The sequence below is a fragment of the Kogia breviceps genome, chromosome 3 (genome assembly GCF_026419965.1).
Source record: "Kogia breviceps isolate mKogBre1 chromosome 3, mKogBre1 haplotype 1, whole genome shotgun sequence".
NCBI classification, from domain to species: Eukaryota; Metazoa; Chordata; class Mammalia; order Artiodactyla; family Physeteridae; genus Kogia; species Kogia breviceps.
Window position 1 is genome coordinate 150,059,402 of NC_081312.1, and position 16,161 is coordinate 150,075,562.

The 16,161-nt window shown below is 38.8% G+C and overlaps 1 protein-coding gene across 7 annotated transcripts in view; it reads left to right on the plus strand.

The window, feature by feature from the left end:
• The window catches only part of FANCI (FA complementation group I), an 86,519-nt gene that overhangs the window by 59,346 nt on the left and 11,012 nt on the right, over nucleotides 1–16,161 (plus strand). For all 7 annotated transcript variants that reach the window (XM_059056581.2, XM_059056582.2, XM_067029879.1 and 4 more), the window contains 9 exons: nucleotides 1,193–1,261; nucleotides 5,061–5,162; nucleotides 6,085–6,258; nucleotides 6,331–6,452; nucleotides 7,014–7,178; nucleotides 8,194–8,373; nucleotides 13,372–13,538; nucleotides 13,871–13,947; nucleotides 15,332–15,448. In XM_059056581.2, the coding sequence (XP_058912564.1) occupies nucleotides 1,193–1,261; nucleotides 5,061–5,162; nucleotides 6,085–6,258; nucleotides 6,331–6,452; nucleotides 7,014–7,178; nucleotides 8,194–8,373; nucleotides 13,372–13,538; nucleotides 13,871–13,947; nucleotides 15,332–15,448 (1,173 nt within the window). The remainder of the gene's footprint in view (nucleotides 1–1,192; nucleotides 1,262–5,060; nucleotides 5,163–6,084; nucleotides 6,259–6,330; nucleotides 6,453–7,013; nucleotides 7,179–8,193; nucleotides 8,374–13,371; nucleotides 13,539–13,870; nucleotides 13,948–15,331; nucleotides 15,449–16,161) is intronic.

Genomic DNA, 16,161 nt, shown 5'->3' on the forward strand with positions numbered 1-16,161 from the left:
AAGAATCCTCCTGCCAATGCAGGGGACACAGGTTCGAGCCCTGGTCTGGGAAGATCCCACATGCCGTGGAGCAACTAAGCCCGTGAGCCACAACTACCGAGCCTGCACATGTAGAGCCTGTGCTCCACAACAAGAGAAGCCAGGACAGTGAGAAGCCCGCACACCGCAATGAAGAGTAGCCCCGGCTCGCCGCAACTAGAGAAAGCCTGCACACAGAAATGAAGACCCAACACAGCCAAAAATAAATAAATAAATATTTTTTTAAAAAAGCTATTTCAGTCAGACACCAATGCAATGCTGGGAAAAAAGACAGTGGTTTCAGAGTTCTATTATGAAATGATATTTCAAGACCCAACAGCAGTGATGCTATAATTATTAACAACATCTCGTCAGCTTACCTTAGGAGCCTATAAAGCATGAAACAATTTGCAGAACTTGAAGTGAAAACCAGAGAAAAATTAGAAGCTGTGGGAAAAAAAACAAACTTTGAAATTGCAGAGCTTAAAGAGAGATTAAAAGCAAGTCGTGAAACTATAAATTGTTTAAAAAATGAAATCAGGAAACTCAAGATCAGACAAAAGAAATATAAACGGTTCTGAAGAGAACTCGTTAGTAGGTGAAACTAAAAATAAGGTGGAGTTTAAAGGAGAGATGGACTACAAATACTGCAATGTTTCTTAGAGGAACTGCACATATAGTTGTCAGCCATAGATTTCTCAGCAATGGGGGTCAAAGTATTTGTACTTTACAAGCAATCTTTAATGTGAAATATATCTGTATAATGCTGTATAGACATTTTATCAACCCATTTCGGGGTAGTTCTGTGATACTAAGCACAATTTTAAAACATTTTTACTGCATTATATGTATAACTTATCCTTTTGACAGACATCAAAATTTCATTATAAAGTATAACTTGTGCAAATTTTGTACTTCCCTAGTAGTTAAATTCGTGGTAAAATTAATGTGTATATTTAATTTCTTAAGTTCTTACCTGCCCCCGTCCCAACTCTTTTGTATCTGATGTGCCCAGTAAGCACTCAATAAATGTAGTTTACAGATGCTGGGAAAAAAAAAAAAGAACATTACCTTGTAATGGAGCATAGACCTAAATCTGTTAGGTCTATGAACAACAATAGTTGTTCATTTATTCATCAAAGAGCTTATTTGTCCTCTGTTTGATTCCTTTTAGGGGTTCTATGATGTCCTTCGAAGAAATTCTCAGCTGGCTAATTCAATCATGCAAACTCTGCTCTCACAGGTAAAATGTATTTTTATGGATATAAGGGAACAGATACTAAGGCATTAAGAGGCGATTGACATTCTTCATAATTTTCAAAATATGAAATAGTTCCCAACTAGTGCAGTGGTACATTGTGACCATGCCTGAGGTATGTGATGCTATTTCATGTTGTTTTATTTTAATCACCACTTATTGCCATTATCTGACAGTTACCATCTCAGTTAACAGTCTACATCCTAAGTTAGAAGGGCGTTCTGAAGAACCATTTGTACAGAGGCCATCAGTAGCTTTATTTGTTATGTTTATTTCTGAAAGAAGAAAAAGATTTGGAGACAGTATAGCACAATATTGACATTTGTTAAATCTGAGTGACATATTCATGAGTGTCTATTAGGTTATTTTCTGTATTTCTCAGTTTTAAAAAAAGCTTTAAATTATGAAATATTTCAGAGGATTATCAAGATGAGAAGAATTCAGCTGGAGAATATCTGCTGTAAATAAGACCTTTTACTCAACGTTTATTCATTAAGCATTTCTTTGAATGTTTTTTTAATAACAGTTTTGTGGTGATATAATTCACATACCGTGCAATTCATCCATTTAAAAAAATATAACTCATATATTTGCAGAGTTGTGCAACCATCACCATAATCAATTTGAGAACATTTTATCACCTCAGGAAAAAAAACCCTATGCCATTTAGCTACCACCCTCTAATTCTCCCATCCTTCCCCTATCCTCCTACCCCTAAGCAATCACTTATCTTCTTTCTGTCTCAATAGATTTGCCTATTCTGGACATTTCACGTAAATGGAATCATACAGTGTGTGGTCTTTTGTGACTGACTTCTTTCACTTAACATGATGTTTTCAGGGGTCATCCATGTTGTAGCATGTATCAGTGCTTCATTCCTTTTATGGCTAAATAATGTTTCATTACATGAATCTTTTTATATATTGAGAAGAGTTCAAATACTATTATGTACTAATAGTAATAACAACAGTACCTAATGTTTAGCACTTATAGAAGGCCAAGCAATTTATGAAGCACTATATGGTGGATGATGTCATTTAGTCCTCACAAAACCCTGTGTAATAAGAACTGTTATCTCCATTTTACAGATTTATATTTTAAGGGTCTGAGAGGTTAAGTAATTTAATTTGCCCAAGGTCACACAGTTAATTAGTGGCAGAGCTGGGATTTGAACTCAGATCATCTAGCTCAAGAGTCCAAGCATGTTTTTCTCCTATTTAGAGTTGATTAAGCTTTTTGGATCTCTAAGCTGATGCTTGTCACCCAAATTTGAGAAATGTCCACTGATTATTTCATCAAATATTTTTTTCTATCCCCCTTTTCTCTCCTTTCCTTCTGGGACTTCATTGGTATGTATGTTGGAATGCCTGATATTGTTCCACAGATCTCTGAGTCTTGGCTCATTTTTCCTCAATATTTTTACACTATTTTCTTCAGATTTGATATTTTCTCATAATCTGTCTTCAAGTTTACTTTCTCCTCTGCCATTTCAGATCTGTTGTTTTACTCTTGAATGTATGTTGAATTTTATCAAGTACATTTTTGTATCTATTGAGATGACCGTTATGATTTTACTCCTTTAACCTATTACTGTGATGAAGTATATTATTTAATCTTTTAAAGCAACATGGTGGGGGGACTTCCCTGGCGGTCCAGTGGTTAAGACTCCGCACTTCCAACTGCAGGGGGCGTGGATTCCATCCCTGGTCATCAGGGAGCTAAGATCCTGCCTGCTGTGTGGCACAGCCACAAAAAAAAAAAAAAAAAAAAATTGCATTCCTGGGATGAACTCAAATTGATGATGATATATTACCTTTTTTATACACTACTGGGTTTGGTATTCATTTAGGACTTTTACATATATGTTTATAAGAGGGAATGGCCTGTAATTTTCATTTCTCATACTGAACTTACTTGGTTTAATATGAGCTTAATAAAATGATTAGGGATGTTCCCTCTTTTTCTAGTTTATGTAAAATTTGAAATTGTCTCTGTTTCCTTTTTTCCCTTAACTTTTTTCAAAGTTATATGTTATCTTTATTTAAACTTTCAGCTAAATTTTTGGCTTTTGATTTTTCGGACTACACAAGTAGTGTGAATTCTAGCCCTATCTACGTTTGGAGACTAGCTTGTGGTTAGGATTCCCAGGAGAGACATTTTTCCCCCTTCACCTAGGCAGGTACATATCCCTCTACCATCTTCCTCCATGTGGTGGATTTATTTTTTAGGTTTATCCACTAAGAATATCTCCTTCTGAGAATTCGAGCTTTATGTGAAGGTTTCTGATACAACCTCCACCCCATGAGGGCCCTAGGCTTTGTCTTTAATTTCATGATTCCTTTTTACTTTCCTTTTCCTTTTCTCTTAGCTACCTATTCAATAAATATGTCTGTATAAAATTTTTAATGCAATATTATTTACTGTTCTTTACCGTGAGGATTTCTCTAAACCCTAGTCCACCATTTTGCTATAAATGGAACTGCTTTTTCTCTCCCTCTCCCTCCTTTTTATGGCATTGCTTTGTGATAATTCTGCTAAAGAAGCTCCACTTGAAAGTAAGGTTTCAGATGTGGAGAAATTATTGGAAGGTCCTATACTGTTCATCAAAAGCTTTACAGCGGGCCTTGGACCTGATCCTATATAAAATTTGTATCCTGTTATATTGTATCTATCAAACTAATGATCAGTCCATCTACATTTGCACATTTAACATCGCAAATTATGACTAAAGGCATAGACCAGTGCCTCCCAACTTAGGTTAGTATGTAGACCTGTAAAATTCTGCAGACTCCAAAAGTTAAAAAAGAGAAAAATGATAACTAACTTTTTTTTAATGGAAGTATAGTTGATTTACAATGTTGTATTAGTTTCTGGTATACAGCAGAGTGATTCAGTTATATATATATATTCTTTTTCATATTCTTTTCCATTATGATTTATTACAGGATATTCAGTATAGTTCCTCATACTATACAGTAGGATCTTGATGTTTGTTTATCTTATATACAGTAGTTGGTATTTGCTAATCCCAAAGTTGTAATTTGTACCCCCTCTTTCCCCATTGGTAGCCATAAGTTTGTTTTCTGTGTCTGTGAGTCTGTTTGTTTTGTAGGTAAGTTCATTTGTATCATATTTTAGATTCCACATATAAGTGATATCATATAATATTTGTCTTTCTCAGTCTGACCTACTTCACTTAGTATGATAATCTCTGGGTCCATCTTTGTTGCTGTAAATGGCATTATTTCATGCTTTTTTATGGCTGAGTTAACTAACAGTTTTTTGAGCTCTGTTATGTGCCAAGTATTTGAAGCTCCTTACGTGTGTTAGCATGTTTAATCTTTATACGAATTTATATATTTATATTAATAATATCCTCATTTTACAGATGAGGAACCAAGACATGGATACCTTTATTGAATTAATAAGTGGTGGTACTGGGATTTTAGACTCAGCCAGTCTGACTCTAGAGCCTATATTCTTAACCTTCAAGCTATACTGAAAATGCCATGATTGCCTGTACAAATTTAGGAATTGGTGTGAGAGAGTATGATGTTTTATAGGAGAGGTTGTGAAGTGGAAATAGGAAAGAAGATCTCAGTATGGTGCCTAAAGCAAGGGCAAAGGATATGGTTGAGCCAGAGCAACACAAATTTTGCTGCAGTGTTCTTTGGACAGTTGGGAAGTAATGTCTTAGAAAGCATTAAAGGTGCCATTAGCTTGACCCGCTAAAAAAGTGAAAAACATTCATGAGCCATGGTATCTTTTTCCTTACCATACACAGTTAAAACAATTCTATGAGCCAGAACCTGATATGCTGCCACCTCTGAAATTAGAAGCTTGTATTCTGACCCAAGGAGATCAGATCTCTCTACAGGAACCACTGGTGAGACTTTTTTCCCTCCTCCCAGAACTATTATTTTTACTAAAACTATCAGCCCTGTTGATACGGTTGATCTTCAGAAACAGTTAACCTTCCCCTGTGAAGTGCTCTTCCTGGTACTCCCAATGAATTTTTACTCTTAACTCTTACTGCTTATCTTTTCTGACCCATCTTCACCGTGGTTTTCTTGGTAAGATATCTGCGTGTCAGCACTTTACTAAATCAAGGCATCCATTGTTTCTCCCAAGGAGCATTTTATCTCCCGTTTATGGCTCTTTGGTTACATATATTAAATAAATATACTTTAGAATGAAGAGAAGGAGGTCACCCAGAAGCAGATGAACCCAGGGGACCTGCTTCATTAGTCTGGGGTATATGATTTAGGCTGAGCTAGAATTGGCATTCTGTCGAACCTTCAGAGCAACTAGGACAGGTTGGTTTTCTATTCTAGTTGTCTAGCCTCAGAAAGAGAAGAAAAGATAAAAACTGAAACTCTGTCATCCCAAGTGACTTATAACTGAGATGTCCTCAGCCTGGATCAGAGATGCTAAAGATGGTCTCCCAAAGATTCCCTCAACATAAACCCCTATCTTTAGAATAGCCTCTGGGACTCAAAGGAGCTAGAGAGGATTTAATTTCACAACCAGGCTCCATTGTGTTTGTACCAGATCAGAGGCAGCACATCTGATGTTGCATTCTTAGGTGTCAGCTACTTATGAAGCCCGTGCCTTTGGGAAAGGCCAGAAAACAATGCCTCTGTTAGTTCAGTTATTTTTTTTCTGGTTTTGTTTATTCAGATTGACTTAACTTGTGATGCTAATGAATAATTTACTTTAGCCTTATAGATAAGGATTATTTGTTGATTATCAACAGCTTCATAGGTTATCCTTTAACAAGAATATTCAATTATTATTTTCTTCTGCAGGATTGTCTGCTGTGTTGTATTCAACACTGTTTGGCCTGGTATAAGAGTAGAGTGGTGCCCCTACAGCAGAAAGAAGAGGAGGAGGAAGAAGAGGGATTCTACCAAGACTTAGATGATATGTTGGAGTCTATTACTAGTAGAATGATTAAGAGTGAACTAGAGGACTTTGAACTGGTAATTGCTAAGTCTCAGCTGTGTTGAATGGAGGGTTTTAGTAGTTTATTAATTTTATCTTCTGTTTTTTAGGACAAATCAGCAGATTTTTCTCAGAACACTGGTATTGGCATTAAAAACAATATCTGCGCTTTTCTTGTTATGGGAGTTTGTGAAGTTCTAATAGAATATAATTTCTCCATAAGTAATTTCAGGTAAGGTATTGCTGTGACTCTACTTGTAGTTTGTTTTGTGTGTGTGTGTGTGTGTGTGTGTGTGTGTGTGTGTGTGTGTGTGCGCGCGTTTTTTTTTTTTTTTAACACAATATGCTAGGTATGAACAGACCACAGACCATACACTATCCATTAATGGACATGTAGCCTAAGACCAAACTATCTATGTTCTTTCTATCAGGGAACACCAAAGCATATGCCAAAGAGGCTGGTGAATTTTGTCCCTCCAGCACGCTTTAATGTATTCAAAATTCCCCAGACCCTGAACATAAGAACTCCTGATCTTAACAGAGAAATTTTGATTGGTGGTAGTATTGAACTTTCATTCTCTGCAGTAACTGGTATAAATAAGGGAAGAAAAGAAATAACCCAGATTGGTATGACCTGGGAATGCTATGTTAATGAAGATCCATTCATTTGTAATGGTTGGGTCTAAAATATGACATCTAAAGAAGCATTGTGATTTCTTTATTACTGTATGTGAAAGTAAACCACAATATTCTGATGCTTGTCCTTGGTGGTCTCTTTTTCTTTTTTACACAGTAAGAATAAGTTTGAGGAGGTTCTGAGCTTATTTATGTGTTACAAGGAACTCTCTGACATCCTTAATGAAAAAGCTGGTAAAAGCAAAACTAAAATGGCCAACAAAACAAATGATAGTTTTTTGTCCATGAAATTTGTGTCTGATCTTCTCACTGCTCTTTTCAGGTAAGGTTCTAACAGAGCACTTAAAGACAGCAGTGTGGTGAAGATAAAAATACCTACCCAGGCTCACTGATATTACCTAGCTTGGATTCACAATTCTTAGCACATATGCAGTAAGAAGTAAGGTAGGAGGTTTGTAATTTTCTTGAAATGAAGGCAGAACAATCCTACCTAGGCATTAAAAAGATACTTTGAATTATTAAAGGAAAAATCAGAAACAGTGGACTAGTGAATGAAAAAATAGGATGAATTCCAACAATGTGTTCTAACAGATAAAAAAAGAAAGAAAAATCTGAATTAAAAAAACAAAGGGGCTTCCCTGGTGGCGCAGTGGTTGAGAGTCCGCCTGCTGATGCAGGAGACACGGGTTCGTGCCCCGGTCCGGGAAGATCCCACGTGCCGTGGAGCGGCTGGGCCCGTGAGCCATGGCCGCTGAGCCTGCGCGTCCGGAGCCTGTGCTCTGCAACGGGAGAGGCCACAACAGTGAGAGGCCCACGTACCACAAAAATTAAAAAAAAAAAAAAACAAAGGAGGGCTTCCCTGGTGGCGCAGTGGTTGAGAATCCGCCTGCCGATGCAGGGGACACGGGTTCGTGCCCCGGTCCGGGAAGATCCCACATGCCGCTGAGCGGCTGGGCCCGTGAGCCATGGCCGCTGAGCCTGCGCGTCCGGAGCCTGTGCTCCGCAACGGGAGAGGCCACAACAGTGAGAGGCCCGCAAAAAAAATAAATAAATAAAAAAAAAAAAAAAACAAAGGAACAACAACAACAAAAAACCACTAAAGAAAACTAAGACTGACATTTAAATTTCATCAGAGTTAAAAGAGTCGGGGAGGGGGGGAAAGTGATGTAACACTGAGAATGATATTTGTAGGACAGCCATGGCAGTGACTCTGGCATGGGCTGCCTAGAGTCTATCATTTAGAGCTTGCTGGGTACTATTATCCTGAACAGTCCCTAGAAAACCTAATTCCAGGTCCCAGTAGTCGTAGAGGAATCTTTCTCTTTTTCTCTCTCTAGGGACAGTACCCAAAGTCATGAAGAGAGCCTGTCTGTTCTAAGGTCCAGCAGTGATTTTATGCGCTATGCAGTGAGTGTGGCTCTGCAGAAGGTACAGCAGCTAAAGGAAACGGGGCATGTGAGTGGCCCTGATGGCCAAAACCCAGAGAAGGTCTTTCAGAACCTCTGTGACATAACTCGGTAAGCCCCACTCACCCTTAGAAACTGTTTCCACTTGCTGTGGAATCTCCAAGAGAAGAAATTAGGCGTGGGGATGAAGGTGGGTTTGAGGTTGGGCATTGCCCTAAAAGTGAAAATGCAGTCACTATATTGGGTTTTCTTTACTAGTCATGTTTTGGTGTGGATTGTTAGTCACATATAAAATGTTATTCTATTACTAGGAATAAAGAGGGATATTACATAATGACGAAATAATTTATCAACTAGACATAACAATTTTAAATGTATATGTACCTAACAACAGAACTTCGAAATACTTGAAACAAAAATGGATAGAACAGGCTTCCCTGGTGGCGCAGTGGTTGAGAGTCCGCCTGCTGATGCAGGGGACATGGGTTTGTGCCCCGGTCTGGGAAGATCCCACATGCTGTGGAGCGGCTGGGCCCGTGAGCCATGGCTGCTGAGCTTGTGCGTCCGGAGCCTGTGCTCCATGACAGGAGAGGCCACAACAGAGAGAGGCCCGCGTACTGCAAAAAAAAAAAAAAAAAAAAGGATAGAACTGAAGGAGAAATACACAAATAATAATCTATCTCTCTTGGTAATCAGTAGATATAGATAGAAAATCAGGGAGGACATAGAAGACTTGAACAAGACTATCATCCAGCTTGATTTAATTGACATTTATAGAACATTAAATAAGTTTCAAAATACACATTCCTTTTATGTGCATACGGTACATTCATCAAGATGGACCATATTTTGGGCCATAAAACTAACAATTTTTTTTTTTGCGGTATGTGGGCCTCTCACTGTTGTGGCCTCTCCCCGTTGCGGAGCGCAGGCTCAGCGGCCATGGTTCACGGACCCAGCTGCTCTGCAGCATGTGGGATCCTCCCAGACCGGGGCACAGACCTGTGTCCCCTGCATCGGCAGGCGGACTCTCAACCACTGCACCACTAGGGAAGCCCACAAATTTTTAAAATAGAAATCAGCATGTTCTCTGACCACAACAGAATTGAACAAGAAAGCAGTAACAAAAATATGTGGATAATCCCTGTAATATTTGGAAATTAAATGCATTTCTAAATAACCCATAGTCAAAGAGAAAGTCAGAAATTTTAAAATATTTTAATAGAATGAAAATGAACATTTGAGTGTGTCAAATTTTGTATGGTCCAGCTAAAGCAGTGTCTAGGTAGAAATTTAGAACAATCCATGTTTATATTAGAAAGAAATCTGAAATCTCTGATGCAGGCTTTTACATTAAGAAAATAGAAGAGCAGGTTAAAATGAAAGTGAGCAGAAGGAAGGAAATAATAAAGACAAAAGTAGAATCATTGAAAATAAAAACAGGGGACTTCCCTAGTTGTCCAGTGGTTAAGAATCTGTCTTCCAATGCGGGGGACACAGGTTTGATCCCTGGTTGGGGAACTAAGATCCCACATGCCTCAGGACAACAACTAAGCCTGCGCCATAACTACCGAGCCCACGCACCACAACTAGCGAGAAGCCCATGTGCTGCAATGAAAGATTCCACATGCTGCAACAAAGATCCCGTGTGCCGTAACTAAGACCCAACACAGCCAAATAAATATATATTTTTTAAAAAGGAAAGGAAAAACAGCATAAACAGTAGAGAAAATGAAACCAAAATCTAGTTGAGATCAATAAATTCAATAAACTTCAGCCAGACTGACCAGGAAAAAAGAGAAGACACAAATTACAAATATCAGGTATATGAGGAAGAGGAGACATCACTACTGATTCTACACATATTAAAAATTCATAACAGGGCTTCCCTGGTGGCGCAGTGGTTGAGAATCCGCCTGCCGATGCAGGAGACACGGGTTCATGCCCTGGTCCGGGAAGATCCCACATGCCGCGGAGCACCTAAGCCCGTGAGCCATGGCCACTAGGCCTGCGCGTCCGGAGCCTGTGCTCTGCAACGGGAGAGGCCACAACAGTGAGAGGCCCGCATACCGCAAAAAAAAAAAAAAAAAAAAAAAAAAATTCATAACAGAATGTTAACTTTATGCCAATAAACTTCATAACTTAAATGCACAAATTTCTTTAAAGCTCACTCAAGAAGAAATAGGTAACATGAGTAATTCTATCTCTATTAAAGAAATTGCATTTGTGACTCAAAATTTTCCCTCAACAAAAACTCCAGACCTACATGTCTCCACTGTTGAATTCTACCAAACATTTTAGCAAGTAATACCAATTTATGCAGACGCTTCCAGAAAATGGAGGAGGGAACATGTCCCAACTCGTTTTATAAGGCCAGTGTAAACTACCCTGATACCAAATCCAGCCAAAGACATTAATAAGAAAAGTACAGACCAAATTCTCTCATGGATATAGATGTAAAAAAATTAGCAAATTCATCCCAACGGTTTTTAAGAAGAATAACCTATCATTTAAGTGGAATTTTTCCCAGGATGCAAGGTTGGCTCAAAATTTGTAAATCAATCAGTGTAATTCACCATGTCAGCAGACTAAAGAAAAAAGCATATGTTCATCCCAATAGATGCAGGCAATCAGAATTCAACATAAACCATGATACAATCTCTTGGCAAGGGCTTCCCTGGTGGCGTAGTGGTTGAGAATCTGCCTGTTAATGCAGGGGATACGGGTTTGAGCCCTGGTCTGGGAGGATCTCACATGCCATGGAGCAACTAGGCCCGTGAGCCACAACTACTGAACCTGCGCGACTGGAGCCTGTGCTCCGCAACGAGAGAGGCCACGACAGTGAGAGGCCCACGCACCGCGATGAAGAGTGGCCCCCACTTGCCACAACTAGAGAAAGCCCTCGCACAGAAACGAAGATGCAACACAGCAAAAATAAATAAATTAATTAATAAACTCCTACCCCCAACATCTAAAAAAAATCTCTTGGCAAACCAGGAATGAAAGAGAATTTTCTCCGTCTAATAAAGGATATCCACAAAAACCCTGTAGTTAACAGCATACTTAATGAAGAAAGACTCAATGCTTTCTCCCATGTGATTTTATCACTACTATTCAAAATCATACTGGAGATCCTAGTCAGTGCAGTAAGACAGGAAAAAGAAATAAAAGACATCAGATTGAAAAGGAAAGAATAACATTGTCTTTATAGACATAATTGTCTACATAAAAATTTCCAAAGAATTTTTTTTAAAGCCACTAGATTAAGTTTAATGAGGTTGCAGGATTCAAGGTCAGTTTTTTTGAAAACTATTTTTATGTACATACTAGTGGTGAACAACTGGAAATTGAAATTTTAAAAACAGTACCATTTACTGTAGTGTCACAAAATGAAAACTACTTAGTGATAAATCTCACAAACATGCAAGATTGATGTGATGAAAACTATAAAACATTAATGAGAGAAATCAAGGAAGTCCCAAGTAAATGGAAAGATATACAGTGTCCAGGGATTGGAAGATTCAGTGTATCAAGGTGTGAATTCTTCCCAAATTAATCCATAGATTCAACACAATACCAATCAATCCTATCAAGCTTTATTGTAGGAATTGACAAGATTATTCTAAAACTTACATGGAAAAGTAAAGGACCTAAAGTAACTAAAACAAATGTGAAATAAAACAACAAAGTTAGAGGACTCCCACTATGTGATTTCAAGTCTTACTGTAAAGTTGCTGTGTTTAAGGTAGTGTGGTATTGCTACAATCAATGGAACAGAAATAGATGGTTCAGAATTGATCCACACAACTATGATCTTGACTTGACAAAGGTGCCAAGGTAATGCAATGGAGAAAGAAAAGTCTTTTCAACAAGTAGTTTTGGAACAGTTGGACATGACTATGTGAAAAAATGAATCTTTTATCCATTCCTCATGTTATATACAAAAAGTTGACTTGAAATGGATCAGAGACATAAATGTAAACCCAAATATTGTAAAACATCTAGAAGAAGACAGAAAAGACTTTGCAACCTTGTTTTAGGTAAAAATTTCTAAGATGAAATACCAGAAGCACAGTCCATATTTTTTAAAAAATGTAACTCTCTTCTTTGAAAAACACTTTTAAGGAAATGAAAAGAGAAGCCACGGATGAGGAGAAAATATTTGCAAAACACATGTCTGATGATGGACTGGTAACCAGAGTATATAAAGAACTCTTAAACTTGTTAAGAAAACAATCAAATTGCAAAATGGGTAAAATATTTGAACAGACACTTTACCAAAGAAGATGTATAGATGGCAAATAAGAACCCAAAAGGATGGTCAACATAATTAAACACTAGGTAAATACAAATTAAAATCACAATGAGATATCAGTAAACACCTATTAGAATGCCTAAAAGTTTAGATTGACTATACTAGAGTGTTGTCATGGATGTGGAAGAATTTGAACTCTTATACACTGTTGACAGAAATGTAAAATGGTGCAGCCACTTTGGAAAATAGTTTGGCGATTTCTTAAAAAGTTAAGCACACACCTACCATGTGATATTCCCACCCCACTCTTAGGTATTACCCAAAAGAAATGAAAGTAGATGTTCATATAAAGGTTTGTATATGGCAGCTTTATCTGTAACAGCAAAATCTGGAAACAATCTAAAAGTCTGTCAATAGATGGATGGATAAATTAGTGAATGGACAAGCTGTGGTACATCCATACCCTGGAGTACTACTCAGCAATAAAATGGGACAAACTACCAATACATGCAGCAACATAGGTGAATCTCAAAAGCATATGCTGTTAGCAAAGCCAGATTCTAAAGGCTGCATAATGAATGATACCATTTTTATATGATAGTTTGTAAACAGTAAAACCACTGGGACAGGAAACAGACCAGTGGTTGCTTGCAAATCGAGGAGAAATAATTGATTACAAAGGAGCACATGGGAACTTTTGGGGTAATGGAAATACCTTGATTGTGGGGCTGAGTACACAACCGTGTAAGTTAGTCAAAATTCATAGGTTTATACGTCTATAGGATGGGAATTTTACTGTATGTAAATTGTACCTTAGTGAACCTGACTTTGAAAATAAAATCACTTTTCCCCAGGGTCTTGCTTTGGAGATACACTTCAATTCCTACTTCAGTGGAAGAGTCAGGAAAGAAAGAGAAAGGAAAGAGCATCTCTCTGCTGTGCTTGGAGGGTTTGCAGAAAATATTCAGTGCCGTGCAACTGTTCTACCAGCCCAAGATTCATCAGTTTCTCAGGGCTCTGGGTGGGCATTTCAGTTTTGATAAATTGGCTCTATCTGAGTTTGTCTTTCTTATCTAAACCTCTTGATTCTAGTTGTTAACCTACCAGAGGACACCTGAGAAGTCCTAATGTTGCTAAGGAGTGACATCTAGTGGATTCAGAATTGGCACTTACTGGATTACATTTATCCACAAACAGTGACTGGAAAATGGAATATAGTATTAAGAAATTGCAGAATGTTAGGAATATAATTAAATCTGCCTCCAGACTTTTTTGGCTTCCTAAAATTTTAGTATGAAAAAGCAAAAGCCCAAGCCCATTTCAAAGAAGATAAGAGTTCTTTTCCTTTCCTAGATGCCACAGATAAGGAGGAAGAAGAGGTGGAAGTCAGCGTCACTCAAAGAGCAGCATTCCAGATCCGGCAGTTTCAGGTGAGAAGCCTGGGAAACTGCAGTACTTTGTGAGGGTCCTTGGAAAGGGACTGTTAGCAGGGCCAGCTGGTGAGAATGGGCAGACAGTGAGCAAGTAGAACAGGAATTTCTTCTGGGTCATCATTCAAGCAACAAGACAAAGCTCTTAGCATGAGAGAGAATGCATTTAAAAGGATTCTAGGAAGGATGTGTATTTAAGCCACTCCAACCTGCAGGAGTCACTGCCTCTAAGAATCACTGTTTGAGCTGATAAAAAGAGATAGCCAGGAGCCCATTAATGCATGCAAATGTAATTTGGCTTTGTCTGTCAGATTGCATGAAGACTGGACAGTGAAGCCTATTAGTTTCTTTTTTAAAAAAATTTATTTATTTATTTATTTATGGCTGTGTTGGGTCTTCTTTGCTGCCCACGGGCTTTCTCTAGTTGTGGAGCACGGGGGCTACTCTTCGTCACGGTGCACAGGCCTCTCATTGTGGTGGCTTCTCTTTGCTGCGGAGCGTGGGCTCTAGGTGTGCGGGCTTCAGCAGTTATGGCTTTCAGGGTCTAGAGCACAGGCTCAGTAGTTGTGGCTCATGGGCCTAGCTGCTCCGCGGCATGTGGGATCTTCCTGGACCAGGGCTCGAACCCGTGTGCCCTGCGTTGGCAGGCGGACTCCTAACCACTGCGCCACCAGGGAAGTCCCTCCTATTAGATCTTTTATCACAGAGGATTTCTTTAATAAATAATTTTAAAGTTCCTATTATACGCCAAGGACTGTTCCAGGTGCTGAAGATATAGCAAGGGATAAAAGAGACAAAACCCTACACAGAGCTTACATTGTAGTGGGCAGAGACTAACAGACAAAATACAGTGTTTCAGGTGGTGAGAGAGAAACAGAGAAAAGGAAAACAGGGAAGGTGTATAGGGAATACCAGCATTGGGGCGTGGTCTAGCCCTGAGGTCAGTGGATGGGCCTCAGGGAGTTGCGAACCACCCAAAACTGGGTGCACGAGAATTCCCTGGTGGTGCAATGGATAAGACTCAGTGCTTGCACTGCCATGGGCCCGGGTTCAATCCCTGGTCAAAGAACTAAGATCCCGCAAGTTGTGTGGTGTGGCCAAAACAGAGAAAAAAAAACTGGGTGCACAATTCATTCCTGATGTACATTAGGCAGGGGGTTGGAGAAAGAGTCCATAGTTCTCAAGAGAACACTTAGACTTACAATCAGAAACAGGGTAGGAAACCACCTATTCAATCCAGGTTTATTTTCAGCTTTATCCTCTTGGATTTTTGGTGTTTTTGAATCCTTTCTTGTCCCAGCCTTAGGAATCTCCGGGTAGATGTCTCTTCTCCCTGCTAGTAACATGTCTGCTAATGTTTCTGTGTATACTTTTCCTTTCTCAGAGGTCCTTGTTGAATATACTTAGCAGCCAAGAAGAAGAGTTTAATAGCAAAGAAGCCCTCCTACTCGTCACTGTTCTCTCCAACTTGTCCAAGCTACTGGAGCCCTCCTCCACTCAGGTATGAGTACCACTCATTCACTCCCACTTAGCATCCCTCAGAAGGCAAGGAGTATTACGTCTTAAAGTATATATCTAAATGTCTGCTTGAAATCTGGCTTATTTAAAATAATCAATTATGCTTCTGAATTAATATAAGATCTATAAGATGTACCTTTCACTACATAGTGTTTCTACCATGTTATAATTATAATTACTGCTTTTGTTTGTTTGGCCACTGTCAAGGGTAAACAGTAAGCACTACAGAAAAAAATACTGTTTATCTGTGGAGTTCAGCCTTCTTAACGTGAGTTTTTCCCCACTCTTGGTGTTTTCTCTTCTTTTCTAAAATGAAAGTATGTTAATTATCAAGAAGGTAGCTGACATTCAGCAGTTAACTTTGTCATCAAGGTTAGCTGGTACTGAGTTCAGGGGAGATTCAACAAAAGGTGATAAGTCAGAAAGCATGATCATAGTCCTAAAACAGAATCAGTTCTGCCGAGATAGGTTTTAGGTATATGTGTATGGGTCTGCACACATACATGAAGAATGTATGTACCCACACGAGCATTCTCACATATAGAATAAGAGAAGTGTCACATGTTGTGGGTCTGTTCCATTCAGGAGTGATTTCCCTAGAGGATGATAAAGAGAGTCCTTGAGAGCCTAGGGCTGTGTGATTCTACCACAACTCCTTCCTGATCTGTGAGGAGACAAGTTGGAGTGCTGAGATGC